This window comes from Chanodichthys erythropterus, chromosome 4 (genome assembly GCF_024489055.1).
Source record: "Chanodichthys erythropterus isolate Z2021 chromosome 4, ASM2448905v1, whole genome shotgun sequence".
NCBI lineage: Eukaryota > Metazoa > Chordata > Actinopteri > Cypriniformes > Xenocyprididae > Chanodichthys > Chanodichthys erythropterus.
Genome location: NC_090224.1, coordinates 490,138 through 506,367, shown reverse-complemented (window position 1 = coordinate 506,367; position 16,230 = coordinate 490,138). Strand labels below are relative to the sequence as shown.

General features: G+C 35.8%; 1 protein-coding gene across 3 annotated transcripts in view; it reads right to left on the bottom strand.

Moving 5' to 3' along the window:
- Positions 1-16,230, bottom strand: part of myo6a (myosin VIa) — a 77,998-nt gene that overhangs the window by 9,150 nt on the left and 52,618 nt on the right. Inside the window, exons 18-31 of one of the 3 annotated variants that reach the window (XM_067383554.1) lie at positions 15,480-15,650; positions 13,659-13,697; positions 12,694-12,787; positions 11,908-12,038; positions 11,693-11,770; positions 11,260-11,389; positions 10,899-10,989; positions 9,281-9,431; positions 8,951-9,159; positions 5,598-5,676; positions 2,341-2,501; positions 1,419-1,454; positions 1,115-1,153; positions 400-503 (exon numbers count right to left, since the gene is read on the bottom strand). In XM_067383554.1, coding sequence (XP_067239655.1) covers positions 400-503; positions 1,115-1,153; positions 1,419-1,454; positions 2,341-2,501; positions 5,598-5,676; positions 8,951-9,159; positions 9,281-9,431; positions 10,899-10,989; positions 11,260-11,389; positions 11,693-11,770; positions 11,908-12,038; positions 12,694-12,787; positions 13,659-13,697; positions 15,480-15,650 — 1,513 coding nt within the window. The remainder of the gene's footprint in view (positions 1-399; positions 504-1,114; positions 1,154-1,418; positions 1,455-2,340; positions 2,502-5,597; positions 5,677-8,950; positions 9,160-9,280; positions 9,432-10,898; positions 10,990-11,259; positions 11,390-11,692; positions 11,771-11,907; positions 12,039-12,693; positions 12,788-13,658; positions 13,698-15,479; positions 15,651-16,230) is intronic. The other 2 variants (XM_067383555.1, XM_067383557.1) reach the window with 2 other exon arrangements.

The following is a 16,230-nucleotide window of genomic DNA, read 5'->3' as shown; positions in this document are numbered from 1 at the left end:
CCTTGTCTATTAAAACATATAAATATTAAAGCGTTTTTGGTGTTTCCATGGTTTCTACAAAATAAAACCAGAAACCGGGGGTAACGCGGGTATGACGCAATTGACAGGCGACTCCTCACACCTCCTGGAGTCTTGGTTAAAATTGCAATTTTCTCACAATTTACAAATAGTTGCAAACATTTGGGATATTGTAAGTACTCATGTGAACAATATATATAACACTGGCCTAGTGGTTTTTGGATATTTTACTGCAAAATTCTTACATATTGCACCTTTAATGTATGGTTTGGACTGTATACTGTCATAAACATTTTTCTACTGAAATGCAGAAACAAAAGAAACAAAACCAAACATATTCTGTTCAAATGTACTGATGAAAACAAATAGAAGCTTTCCTACCACAGGATGTATTGATGGCATCCCGTAATTCAGCATATTTCCACTTGCTGAGCTCATATTTCTTGACTTCAGCTTGAGCATTTGTGGCGGTCACTTGTGGAGCTCTGAATTCATGGAAACAACACAAACAAAACCAAATGAAGAAAAAAAATATGGATTAATTTTCCTACACTGGGCACTACTACTTTGAAATTAGAGCTACTTAAAGTACCGTGGATTTACAAGGTATCTGGTACAAAAATGAGAATCTCGACTTATCAATTAAACATAAAAAAATAAATGTACACTACATACAATAACTAAGACTTACAGAACACCCTAATTTGTATTACTAAATCAAAAAGATGGTAATAAACAATATATAAATATATTTATTTTGCTACAAAAATGTCTATTTAATTGTGAAAGAAAAGAAGAGTTTAAACAACATCACAACACCAATAACAGGAAGATCAATTTCAGAAAAAGAAAAGAAAATGAACAAATTAGCATTAATCAAATTACAAGAAGGAAACACATTAATTCATGCACAGAAGTAATAAAACTAGACTCTGGATTTATTTGATTAACAAAATGAAATAATGTGATTGGACTAAAGATTATTAGAATGATTTAAATTGCATATACATTTAGGCTCTTTTTTTTTTTTTTAAATGGATAAGGTTTAGATTTTTGGTTGTGTATTTCCGTAGCGATAACAAACCCTTCTACCCACCGAGCCAGAAGATCGGACATTTCCTTGGCCATTTCCTCCCTGAAGGATATGATTATTGGACCATACATATGTTAGTATATGACGTCAGCATTTACCCGCTAAAAGAATATTCCTTTCTTTTGTTTATTTTACCAAAAAGATTCGCAGTTGGACCTAATTTAAGTTCATGGTGACGAATGTGAAAAAACATGGTAGTTTCATAGAATGTTTACAAAACTACCAGATAGCTTCTTTTAAACTAATCTAATAATTTGCAGTAAACAATCAAGATTTCAATAGGAGACATAGTGAAAATGTAACCTACATGGTCAAGCTCTTGAGCTTTTGTGGTGGTGCAACACTGTAAAAACAGACAGGAAGAGCGTTAAATAGAGTGACGGAGAGACTAATCAAAGTGTCCGTCGGTAATTAAACAAGACTCAAAATCCCACCACCATCAATACTTTAGAAGAATGTTCCAGGTTCAAGACAAGGTAAAGGAGTCACACCATGAAGAAACAAATTTTGCTTCCTCTTTTACTATATTCAAGTTTATTGTGCTAAAAAAAGTTGAAAACAGGAAACCCTAACATTTCTCAGGATTTTTTGATGAATAGAAAGTAAAAAAAAAAAAAAAAAGTCTTCTGTAACATTATAAATGTCTTTATAGTAACTTTTGATTTAATTTGATGGGTGTTTGATGGGTGTTTGATGACTGAAAGTATTAATTTCTTTCAAAACAAACAAACAAACAAACAAACAAACAAACAAACAAATCGTACTGACTCCAACAGTAGTCTTAATGGACTTCTGTGTTTTTTGTGTTAGTTGATTCGGAATCAGTTTCTGGCTCAGTTTCTAGTATCTATTACCAACATTAATTCTTCAGCAAACATTTTTATTATTATTTGAGCTGAAGTTGTCTAAATTGTCATCTGGTTAACATCTGGTTCTGCCCTGCCCCACTGACTTCCATTACAGTAAATGAGATTTTTGTATGTTTTTACTCACAGTTACCACTAAGCTACACATGCATTGAACCTGGAACAATCCTTTAACCTGCAGCTGTATGATTGACTGTGTTTGTATGAAAAGAAACACTCTTAATATTTAAATGCATGTGTAAAGTGTATTGTAAATAATTTGTATATGGGGCATTTTTAGCTGTAGGGGGTACTATGTAAAGGTTTTGAGATGGAATACATTTTCTGGATATCTGGAAGTGGCATTCAGAGAGATGCAAATACCTCCGTAATCCGGCTTCAACAGGCGTCTCCTCTGGGATGAGTTCAGCCTCGCTCTGAGCGATCCGAAGGGCCAGCTCTCTGTCCCGCCGCTCTTGTTCCAGCACAGCCTGTCGGGCTGTCTCCTGCTCCCTCTCTGCCTCCAGCTGCAGCTCCATCTCCTCCTGAGGAACACGCCAACAGTGACACACGTCACCATCAGCTGCTCTGTCAAAGTCACTTTACTTCACCGCACACAAACATACTATTCAGCACAAAACTCTGTCTGGTTTTCACATACGATTTGTCAGTTCAGACCAATGTGTAAAAAAATTACAGATGGGCTGAATGAAAATGCAAAATCAATGTCTGAAAGCAGATGTCGCTTTTAGAAAAGCAGAAATACACTGATTACCCTGGTACACACAGCGCTGTGCAACTTTACATTTCTGACACCTGCTTGCCAGAGAGAAACCAAAACATCCTTTCAGAATTGACTGAGTCAGAGTACAGACTCAAGAGAGCCGGTTCTGGATTCTTCCTCTGCTATACAGTGTATTTTTATAGGCCAAAACCCGCAAATGAGTTAGCATTGTATCACTTCCGGTTCCATCGTCCTAAAGTCAATAGTTGTTTTTTTTTTTTGTTTTTTTTGGTTAAACGCCTGAAATAAGGTCAGTAATTACCACAAGCTCAAGATATTTTTACATTTTATTCTAAAGAAATTCAAAACCCTCTTGTAATTTGTGTGTGACTACAGAGGTTGTCATTAAACGTCATCACACCAAACAGGTAAACTCATCTACACATAAGTCTCATTGTGTTTATAATTGCACATTTACAAGCTACAAACCCGATTCCAAAAAAGTTGGGACACTGTACAAATTGTGAATAAAAAAGGAATGCAATAATTTACAAATCTCATAAAATTATATTTTATCCACAATAGAATATAGAAAACATATCAAATGTTGAAAGTGAGACATTTTGAAATGTCATGCCAAATATTGGCTCATTTTGGATTTCATGAGAGCTACACATTCCAAAAAAGTTGGGACAGGTAGTAATAAGAGGCCGGAAAAGTTAAATGTACATATAAGGAACAGCTGGAGGACCAATTTGCAACTTATTAGGTCAATTGGCAACATGATTGGGTATAAAAAAGAGCCTCTCAGAGTGGCAGTGTCTCTCAGAAGTCAAGATGGACAGAGGATCACCAATTCCCCGAATGCTGCGACGAAAATAGTGGAGCAATATCAGAAAGGAGTTTCTCAGAGAAAAATTGGAAAGAGTTTGAAGTTATCAATCTGGAACAATCTCTGTGCGTAAGGGTCAAGGCCGGTAAACCATACTGGATGCCCGTGATCCTCGGGCCCTTAGACGGCACTGCATCATATACAGGAATGCTACTGTAATGGAAATCACAACATGGGCTCAGGAATATTTCCAGAAAACATTGTCGGTGAAAACAATCCACCGTGCCATTCGCTGTTGCCGGCTAATACTCTATAGGTCAAAAAAGAAGCCATATCTAAACATGATTCAGAACCACAGGCGTTTCTCTGGGCCAAGGCTCATTTAAAATGGACTGTGGCAAAGTGGAAAACTGTTCTGTGGTCAGACAAATCAAAATTTGAAGTTCTTTTTGGAAAACTGGGACGCCATGTCATCCGGACTAAAGAGGACAAGGACAGCCCAAGTTGTTATCAGCGCTCAGTTCAGAAGCCTGCATCTGTAATGGTATGGGGTTGCATGAGTGCATGTGGCATGGGCAGCTTACACATCTGGAAAGGCACCATCAATGCTGAAAGGTATATCCAAGTTCTAAAACAACATATGCTCCCATCCAGACGTCATCTCTTTCAGGGAAGACCTTGCATTTTCCAACATGACAATGCCAGACCACATACTGCATCAATTACAACATCATGGCTGCAAAGGATGTGGGTACTGAAATGGCCAGTCTGCAGTCCAAATCTTTCACTCATAGAAAACATTTGGCGCATCATAAAGAGGAAGATGGAACAAAGAAGACAGTTGAGCAACTAGAAGCCTGTATTAGACAAGAATGGGACAACATTCCTATTCTAAACTTGAACAACTTGTCTTCTCAGTCCCCAGACGTTTGCAGACTATAAAGTTTGCAGTTATAAAAAGAAGAGGGGATGCCACATAGTGGTAAACATGGCCTTGTCCCAAATTTGTTGAGATGTGTTGATGCCATGAAATTTAAAATCAACTTATTTTTCCCTTAAAATGATACATTTTTTTCAGTTTAAACATTTGATATGTCATCTATGTTGTATTCTGAATAAAATATTGAAATTTGAAACTTCCACATCATTGCATTCTGTTTTTATTCACAATTTGTACAGTGTCCCAACTTTTTTGGAATCGGGTTTGTATTATACTTCAACCTTTCAGGGAAAATGTTTTTAGACTTCAAAATTCATAAGAGTTAGTTAACATTCATTTATGGAGATTATTACAATGAACAAAATGTGTAAAAATCATAATTTTTTGTTAGGTCACAGAGCTCATTTTCTGCAATAATCCAAAAGCTAACAGAAAAATCCTATTGGGTTTTTGTCGAGGGAACCAGGGTGATGTGAACTTCCAGGTTGGCAAAAATATGTAATCACTGCGACACTCTATTCAATGTTGTGTAGCAAAATAGACTGCCTGTGAGTGCCACCAAGTCATAGTTTCATAGTCATAGAAACAGCAGCTGCTTTAGGCATGTGACAAAGTGGAAATCTTATTGGCTTGCCAGTTTTCTTTGCAGTGTGATGGAAAAGACATTAGAACTCCTATCCATAAAAAAACAACCGTTCATTCAAATGAAAATGTTTAGTACACCAAATATTCATCTTGGTCCAAAACAAACACTCACCAAGCACTGAACGCAAGGAAAAATGGCACTTGCATGTAAATAAACCAATTACTCACCAGTGACCAGTACAATTATAAGGGCCGTGCGTGATCCAAATGCTCTGATATTTTTCTGAGAGTTATGAGAGTGTGAGATTGGCTATACAGTATGATGCTGGAAATGACATCACATAGTGTGTCATATTCATTTGCTGTTTGCCACAAATATTCAAGGAAATAAAAGCTAAATAATCTTATAGTCATAGGCACAAACACATATTTTCTGATGACACTAAACCAAAATACACAACTGAAATATTCATGGACAGGAAATTTTCACCTATTGGCAGGTGTGACTGAGGGTTAAGATTTAGACCCTGCTACATGAAGGAAAAAATGCAGAAGGTCACCTGCAGTTTCCTCTCCTCCTCCTCTCTTTTCTTACGCTCTTCCTCTTCTTGTCTTCTCTTCATCTCCATCTCTGCTTTCCTAAAACAGATACATATAAGCTTCAGCTGAGCTGGAAACAAGAATCTTTTTAAATGATAAAACAGAAGTACCAACAGATGTTTTCTTCCATACTGTGACGTACATCCAAATAAAATGGATTATAGGAAAAAAAATCTAAGTGTCTATTCACACTAAGTGCAAATAGCATCCCTTGTTGGCAAACACGATTTACACTAGCTCTGCCCACCAATGTTTCTTTGTGTTTTAAAATTTTTTAAAAAGACGCACAGAGTTTGACATCTTCAGTGGCAGAGAAGTGCGCAGACATGGCTTTTAATGTAATCAATGCGGGTTCGAATCCGCCTTTTTCCAAGCTTGCATTTATTTTCAATAAAAATTAAAATAATGTTCTAAATGTGGAAATAAACTGAATGAGTGTTTAATAATATTAAAAGTGTTTATTGGGTGGAGTTAAGGGGAGGTGTAGAGAGGGTTTTTATTCCCCCAACAAGGCAGCATCCATTTAATAATTTTAATAAATATAATCATACTGAGGTGAAAAAGTATCAGAAAATATAAAGTATAGATAGCACTTAGTGTAAATAGCATCTATCGCTAAGAAAATATGCTATTTTCACAGTGTAAAATACTGTAAATTATTGCACTTAGTGCAAATAGCCGCTGCCAAAGAAAAATGCAGGGCAGAGACTTGATTCTATCCATCTTAGGGTTTTATCAGACAAAATGATTGGTGAATTTCCACATAAGTAACTAAAAAGAAGTCATTCCACTGGAAGATTGTGTCATGACATTTTGATTATGTATTACGACGTCAAAACAGGCAATGTCACCGTCACCTCTCAAGATCCATAAAGCTACTTAAAACATATTTAAAACCGTTCATGTGAGTATATAGCGACGAGAATACGTTTTGTGCACCAAAAAAAACAAAATAACGACTTTTCAGCAATATCTAGTGATGGCCGATTTCAAAACACTGTTTCATGAAGCTTTTGTTTCGAATCAGTGGTTCGGAGCGAAACTGCTGAAATCACGTGACGTGACTTTGGCGCTCTGAACCACTGATTTGAAATCAAAAGATTCGTAAAGCTCCGAAGCAGTTTTTTTAAATCGGCCATCACTAGATATTGTTGAAAAGTCTTTATTTTGTTTTTTTGGTGCACAAAAAGTATTCTCGTTGCTTTATAATATTAAGGTAGAACCACTGTATTCACATGAATTGTTTTAAATATGTTTTTAGTACCTTTATGGATCTTGAGAGGTGACAGTGACATTGCTGTCAATAAAGGTGACATTGCTGTCAAACTGCCATCAAAAATATCTTAATTTGTGTTCCGAAGATGAATGAAGGTCTTACGGGTGTGGAATGACATGAGGGTGAGTAATAAATGACATTATGTAGTGAACAGCACATTCTAGGGCCCAGTTGATGGCCGGGCCCCTCTTTCTGTAATGAATCTTGGTGGACTAACACAAACAAACTGTCCTACGCCATCAGATAAAGATGGAAGGACAACATCCAGACCTCTCTTAGAGGGTAAGAAGAAGACCTCTTGTACCAAGCCTGGGAAGGACAAGACTTCTCATTGGTCCACAGGCAGTTACTGCCCTTCACCCATCTAGACACTACCTCCTAAGGTTGGCCACAGACCTGCCATAAAAATTGCTTGGGACCTTAGCAGCAATGGGTGAAACAAAGAGAGATCACAAAGATCCATCCAAATCCATTCAAAACTATGTTTGAAAACCTTGGAACTGATTCAAACTACACATCTATTTCACACTTATTCACATAAATAAGTATTCTCAGTGACAGCTATTTGTAGTGCAACATCTGATACAAATTCAGCTGTTAATGTACAATTGAATGACAGTTCAATCTTTTTCCATCATGTTTAGTCTCTATTTGTTTAGAATATTGCCAAAGGTATTCTGGTGGTGGTTTGGAAAGTGAGAAATGCATTGGGGTGAGAAATGCATAGGGATAAAGGTACCCTTTCAACAGACACTCCTTGTTCTGAGTCCTGGCTTGCGAAGCTGAGACACAACAGATACACGGTTCTGGGTCGTAACTCTGTAAGGAGAAAGACGGAGCAGATACAACACAGTTCTGAGCCCCTGGTCCATCCAGAGAGACAACAACAGATCCCATGATCTGAGTCTACAGCTTGTGAGACAACAACAGACTACGTTCTAAGCCTCCAGCTTGTGAGGAAAGAGACATCAACAAACACTATGTAAATATCACTTAAACAAACCTCTTTCCAGAGACCTTGGCATTGTTGTATATTATCAGTATATAATTTCCTAATTCCCAGTAGATGTAATATAGCTGATGTTAGTTAATAACAAATTTTTTGTTTATTTGTTCGTTGCATAATAAGGTTCTCCACCTTATTATATTCAGAGAAACAGTTTATCTTTCCATAAGATAATGTAACTCTTCCATAGCCACACCCAACTTAATCACTTGTATTCTATGTATATTATGCACTTTATTCCTTTATCATTCATGGTATTCATTTAGTAGTTGTGTTAGTTATTCTTGTTTATCTTTTTGTTAATAAAATTTATTTTATTACACTTGTGTCTTCCTTGTGCTGATAATACAGAAGAGGTTCTACAAGTTAGCAATATCATCAATCTTTCAGATAAATCAGCTGACCACTTTACATTAATTCTAAATGAATGAAAGCCCCTGTTGGGAGTGTTCTCATACTGCCAAAGTAGAAGACCTTGACTGGTGCCCTGAACAAGGGAAAAACGGGGAAGTGGTCATCTGATGTACTCATAACCACACCTTAAGAGACGTGTGATCCAAAAATCACAACGTCAGCGGTGACTTGAGTACCAATCCCTATTTTACTTCACATCCTTGGATGGAAAAGTAAAAATCACTACAATTATTTTAATTTTTTTGGGTGAACTAACCCTTTAAAAGGTACATTATTAAAAACGTCTTCCTTCCATAAGATAGCAATGGTACCGACATTTGACCTGAGAGCTACTGCGGAGAGATTTTCACTGAATAGTAACTTCAACTTGGGTCTTTTCTTCAGCTATCGAGTGGCTTTAGAACATAGCATAAGAGTCTTATGTACATCTATGATAGTTTTATGGTGCTTTATGGTACTCATTCACTTTTATTACAGACAAAAACCAGCTAGTATTTGCTTAAAAAAAAATAAAAAAAATAAAAAATCACCTTTTCTCTTTTACAGAAAAAAACAGGGTTTGGACCATCATGAAGGTGAAGAAATGATGTCTGTGATTTGTTAAAACTGATACTCACAGGCGTCTTTCCTCTTCCTCTTGTTTGCGCTTATTTTCCTCTTCCTCACGTCTCTTCCTCTCTCTTTCCATTTCTTCTTGGATGCGTCTCAGACGCTCCATCTCCTCCTCCTCCTGTTTCTTCTTCTGCATGGTGCTGAGCAGCTCCTGTGAGCGTGTGACCAGAGCCTGGTGCTCATGGTCGATGTCTATGCGGCTCATTACAGTGCTCTAGAGTGTGATGAGAGACACAGTACAGGATACAGTTCTTTATCTGAACTCCTTAGGTTAGATGAGGAATAAGGATTTCAGAGAATTTGTGCATGTATAGGTCCTTCTCCCTGACACACACCTTAATCTTGAGTATGTGGGCATTGATAGAGGAATCTAGTTCCTGCATGTGTTTGCTCATTTCCTGTTTTCCCTCCTTGAGTCCAGACACCACCTCATTCAACTTCCCCATACTCTTCTTCAGGTTACGTGCCTTAACCAGCCCATCGATCCTAACAAACACAGGCACAATTAAATCAATGCTGGCAAATTTTTAATGCTGCTGTGTGTAAGTTCACTTTCAAAAGAATTTTTTAACAGTTCTACAGTATGAAATGTCCGATATATATGGATGATTACCACAGAAAATCATTTCAATTAAACTACTGATCAAAAGTTTGGGGTCTGTTCAGTTCTCTACGGCAGCATTTATAAAAAATAAAAAAAAGGAATGTGAAATATTAGCAGTTTAATATAAGTGTTTTCTATGTCATTATATTGTAAAATGTAATTTATTCCTGTGATCAAAGCTGAATTTTCAGCATCCTTACTCCAGTCTTCAGTGTCACATAATCCTTCAGAAATCATTCTAATATGCTGATGTGATGCTCAAGAAACATTTCTTATTATCAGTGTTGAAAACAGTTGATATTCTTTCAGGATTCTTTGATGAATAGAAATAATGTTCAATCAAAAGAACAGCATTTATTTGAAATAAAAATCTTTTTCAACATTGTAAATACCTTTATTGTAACTTTTGATTAATTTAATGCATCCATGATTATTTATTTATTTCAAAAAAAAAAAAAAAATCTTACTAACCCCAAACTTTTGAACAGTAGTGTATGAATTTCTGGTCATGCCTTAATGTAATAAATGTGGGTGCAATTTGCTTCATATATTATCAAACAAAATGTAACCATCGAGAATACTTTTGGTGTGGCAAAAAAACAAAATAACGACTTATTTAGTGATGACCAATTTCAAAACACTGCTTTAGGAAGATTCGGAGCATAAATGAATCAGTGAATCGAATCATGAATCGGATCACGGGTCGTTATTTTGTTTTTTTGCCGCACCAAAAATATTCTCGTCGCTTTATAATATTAATATTGAGCCACTGTACTCACATGAACTGATTTAAATATGTTTTTAGTACCTTTATGGATCTTGACAGAGGAAGTGACATTGCTCCCTATGGAGGCCTCACGGAGCCATCGGATTTCAACTAAAATATCTTAATTTGTATTCCGAAGATTAACGAAGGTCTTACGGGTGTGAAATGACATGAGGGTGAGTAATAAATGACAGAATTTTCATTTTTGGGTGAACTAACCCTTTAACAAAAATAAATGTGTTAATTGTTTGTTAATGTTAGTTCACAGTGCATTAACTGAAGCTTAACAGATACAAATTTTAATTTTCAAAATTGATTAGTAAACATAGAATTAATTAACATTAACTAAAATTAACAACTGCTGTAGAAGTACTGATTATTGGTAGTTTATGTAAACTAATGTTAACAAATGAAATGTTTATAGTAAAGTGTTACCTAAATGTTTATTCACAAAGTTGCCTTATAGACTTCTCTTGTAAATACATGTACCACGCAAGCTAAAATGATTTTCTGTAATGACTGAGAGCATGCCACTATCTTCTATTGCTAAGGAACAGTGAAGAGGAGAGGAGGTGCCACCCACCGTGGTTTGTGTTTCCTCCTGCACAGCCACATGCGAACGGTCTTCTGCATCTGGATACATGCTGTGGCTCGGTACAACATCTTGTTTTTCACTGACAGAGCAAGAATAAAAAATTGAGAGTATAGATTATTATGCAAGTCCTTTATTTATTAGTTTGTTTCTGTAGATATTTATTGCTTTTAATGATTTATATGTTACTTTCTGTATTTTTTCCTTAATTTTTTTTGTCTATAGAGTGTGCAGTGATTGAATCTAAACTATTTATTCCCCTTCATTTTAATTTCTGCAAGTTTGTCCTCCTCTGTAGGTGTATATGCATAAACGAAAGGTCATAATCAAAGGGCAACCATCAGTTACGTACATTTAATAACGGACAGGGAGCACCACTGCACCTTCTTCCAGCGGCTGCAGATGAGCCATTTATTGACACGCTTCACCAGTTCAGCCAGATGATCTGGATCTGACTTCATGATCTGATCAAACTCCGCAAACTGACACAAGAGCAAAATGAATCAGTCAATCAAGTGCACAGGTCAACAAGTAAATAAAAAATAAAATTATCTACCATTCCTATACTACAATCAGAAAAAGTATATTCACATCACATAAAGACATGAAGATTCAATCGAACAGTTGGGCGAGTCATTCCATTCCAAAAAATATATAGACTTTTCTATATACAAACATAGCTTCTGTTTTATTTTGGGGTAAAATATGACCTGCACATTTATCTTCATGATCCACAGTAAAATGAATGAATGAATGAATAAAAAGTTATAAAAAAGATACATCACCTTTCCAGGTCTGAAGAAAACTTTTGTCAAACCAAATTTATAATCATTTTCATTCAGGCCGAGAGCTTTGAACAAAGCCTGTTGAAAAGAAAAAAAAAACAAAAAAACAATGTAAAATGCTTTTAATATGTGAACAATATAGAAGAGTGACATCCTGCACATGTATTTAAGCTGTGTAACAACCCATTGTGTTGCTGTCTTGATGTAACACACACCTTGCAGAAGAGTCGTGGGTCGAGTCGGGTTAGTTTGGCGGGCATGTACTGCTTGTACATGTTGTAGAGTTCATGGAACGGCGCTCGTGAGGGGAAGCCGCCCTGCATCAGATCCAGAACAGACACCATCCCTGAGCAGACAAATACAGGAACTCTCAGACACAGGGTGAGAGAAGATACATTTGACATGTAATAGTCCAGCTGTCTGCTTGCAAACTCTGACTGAAATTAGATTTTTTTGAAAGCAAAGATTAAAATACTGTACAACCTTGTTGCATTTGAAATAATAGGTAGCTGATGAATAGCATGTCCATGAGATTCCCTTCTTCACCACAACAAGATAAATATTATGTTACATTTTTTCCCCAAGTAGTCTATCAATTACAATAAGGTCATAAAAGCTGAATTTATAATAAAAAATTACTGAAATGCTGTTTCAAATAGTTTCAGGAGGATTTTAGCATGTCACATCGCAGGACACATCTATTTGAACTTGAACATGAAAGTGCGAAATCAAAATCCTGTAGGAAACAATGGGTTGACACTGGCAGTTCTGTGTAATGTGATATGTGTGTGGGCGAAACATGCTGCACTGTGTGTGTGTGTGTGTGTGTGTGTGTGTGTGTGTGTGTGTGTGTGTGTGTGTGTGTGTGTGTGTGTGTGTGTGTGTGTGTGTGTGTGTGTGTGTGTGTGTGTGTGTGTGTGTGTGTGTGTGTGAAGAAGTGGACGTCATCATCAGATTCGATGGACAACCGCAAGCAAGTGTGTGTGTGTGTGTGTGTTAACCTGAGCACTGTAGTTGAGACAGAATCTGAGCTCCCTCAAATCGATGGCTGACCATCTTCAGATTGGGCTTCACACAACGAACAAAACTTGAACCCTGAAACACAGCAGCACAATCATTACCAGCTGTGAATCATAAAAAACACTGTCATCGCTTTCAAACAATCTTACTGTGCCACCTGAGCTAATACAGTATATGTGGTAACATATTGTCGCTGTCGGGCGGAACCGCGTATGTCGCTACTTTTCAGGAAGGAAAAACACTATTTTTAAAAAATAATTCTAATAATAATAATAATAATAAGCACAGTGTTTTTAAAGTTGATTCAATTGTATGTGTCATTATATTAGTAAGAGTTTTGCCAAAATTAAGCTCAAATGGAGCTTCAAAGTTTTTGATCAGCGAATTTTGAAGAATTTTCAGACACATGTGTTTTGTCCGTCATTAGAACAGCTGCATCTGAGGCAGTAAGTGCATTGCATTGTTTTCATCAATTTACAGGTTATAAAGTTTATTGTAGTTATGTGGCCACTAATTTTTTTCTGTCATTTCTGTCATTTTTCTGTCAAGACACTCTTCTCTGCTCCTCACACACACATTAGTTTTTATATATAGTGTTTCTTGAATAAAGAAAATACAGTAAAAAGTATTAAAAGGATCTTGTGACTAAACCTGGTAATTCCATTGGATCCTCACACTGTCAGTCAAAAGTCATAACTCCACCCACCTCTGTCATGAATGAAGTGCCTCACACAGTTTGAAGCATCTCTGCTTGTTTGCAATGCAAGGTTAAATAAAGAACTGGATGTTTTAATAGGCTAAATATTTGCAAAACCCACAGACAGACGTAAAGGGTGACCAATAGTAGTGATTTATGAAAAAAAAAGGAGATACGAGGTTTCAGCCAGACAGAGATGATATATAACATTTAGTTAAAACAACAACAAAAATGGGCTTGATGACTCACAGTACTGTGAAGCTTTTCCAGAAGAATATTCAGTTGTGTCTGTGAAAGAAAAAAATATATTAAAAAAACAACTTCAAAGTTTTAAAGAATAACATTAATACTGAGTGTACATACAGAACAAACCTATAGATCCTCCAGTTAAATCATGTATTTCAGATTATTTTAATTAAACAGGCTGTGGCTCACATTCAACTGTATAACAGGGTAACTATGCTTTAAAGATATTTTCAATATATACATACTAATATATCAATACATATGAATTTAGAGGTTGAGCAATGTTAGATTTTGCTGATATTATGATAATAATGTGTTTAAAGAAAGAAAATGTTTAAGTAAGATTATTGTGCAAATACTTGTAAAATCTGAATTTGTTTAATAATGTTCTAGTCTTTCCTTCCTGTAACAGGTTGGCCCAGAGAGAAGCCACAAGAGTTTACTTTCAATTAAATGTCAGAGACAGTATATTGTGTAATTGAAATACCAATAACATCCACTTAAAAAAAAGATTGGATGCATAATACAGGACTTATGTTGAAATTTCTTTGCTTTTCTACTTCCAGCTGCTCATTCAAAAATTGTGCTGGTATTGGTGAGTGAAAAAGTAATTTAATCCTTTAGAATATAGGAGAATGTTTCAGAATGGCTTGCTTCCCACAAATGAAAAGTTATCTAAAGAGAAATTATCAGATGTTATTATTTTTCAAGAAGACAATGCTCCTGCTCAAATTGCAGACAACCAAGAAGTGGCTTGAGAAGTCCATCAGACTCTTGTTTTGGCCTAGTCATAGTCCAGATTTGAACTCTAGTGAATATTTGGTCTCACATTAAACTGAAACGAACTGGGAGACATTTTTCAATTGCTTGTGAACTGTATGAAGTCATTAACACTGAGTGGAACAACACTGACTCTTCTTCTTGTAAAAAGTCTGTCTGCAAGTTGGGGAAAGCTATTCCATGATAAGTTATTTTATCTACAGTATTTGTGCAATTCTTGCTCATTTCCTGGCCAGTGATTTGTGATTAAAATGGTTAGGACTATTAAAAGACTAGGCTTGGACAATTTTTTTTTTTTTTGCCCAGGAGTATAAATAAAATTATTTTAATTTACATATGTCATGCTTGTAATATTTTTTATTCGTTAGACTATTTCAATTAATAAATATTCAGAAACAACTGCAGCTATATTGCCTACATAAGCTACCTTTTTTTTTTTTTTTTTTTACTTTAAATCTTAAAGAATGTAGTTTCACTTTTTTTATCTGCAGAACAAAATGAATAGCCTAAAAACAATTAACTTGCAATTTTAAACATCAAAACAAGATGTGTAATCAAGAAAAATATTTGACAAAATTACAAAAAAATGAGGATGAATGTTTGACAGGGGACACATCTCCACAGCATAGTCGTTGTTTAACAAAATCTTTGTGAGGATGACTGGCAACAGCTGGTTCTTAAATTCTTAGACTAGAATCTTTAGACACTGCAGACTATATGACTGTAAACACAGACTGAGTGCAACTGGAACAGACCCGGTCCGTTTGGACATGATCAGACTCGTCACGACCAAATTACATTCATGATCAGCCTAACAGTCGTGTATTGTGCTCCCAGCTTAAGCCATATCACGATTACTGCTATTCTGTCAACATATTTAAGAGTTCTGAATTGACATGAAGACAATTGTTATACCATTTAAGACTTTTTATGACCTTAAATTTGATCAAACTTAATTTAACTTTTTATGTCCAGTGGAAACCCTGTACATGTGTTAATTTTTTCCTTCAAACAGCTGTCAAACTAAATGATTTTGAGACTGACCTTGAATTTGTTTCCTACACTGATGAAGCTCAGTTTGCCAGCCTTCTGCTTGGTGTCTTTGGAGTGGTTGGAGTTCTCGAAGAGCTCTCCGATGAATTTATCCTTCGACTCGCTCACCAGACATGCCAATGACATGTGAAGAGCATCGTTATTCTTCTCCACAAACTGAGTCTGAAAGAGGGAAAAAAGGTCTGTATCACATAGGACTTTTATACACTGTTCTAGGAGGCAGATCAATTTAAGCTTTGCTTCAAAACAAAAGAATGTAACAATATCTAGAATAAATTAACACATGTGTGTTTGTGCAGTACAGTGATTTTAGGAATGATGGTTTCTAGAAATGTTATAATGAGGAAATTGTCACCAACTTGTGACAACACCGATATTACCGATAACACTGGATGTGTGTGTGTGTGTGTGTGATTCACTTTCACTTATCACGAGAACATTTTACAAGACAAGATATTTGTCAGGATCTGTTGCACAGCAAATCCTATGCCATTGTCTCATCAGTCATCTAATCACTCCATATTCTTGGCACGTGATAAGTGTAGTTTTTGTTTGAAGTCCACATTTTAATTTATTTTTTATACATTTTAATATCAGCTTTAGTAGTGAAAGAGGAATCAGAATATTAATTGAATTATTTACATCTAAAACATTTTTAGTCTTTTTACATCTTTTCATTCCTCCATTAGTTTAAACTGACTTTTACATTTAAAACGAATTTGTGCGTCATGTGTTTGTAAGA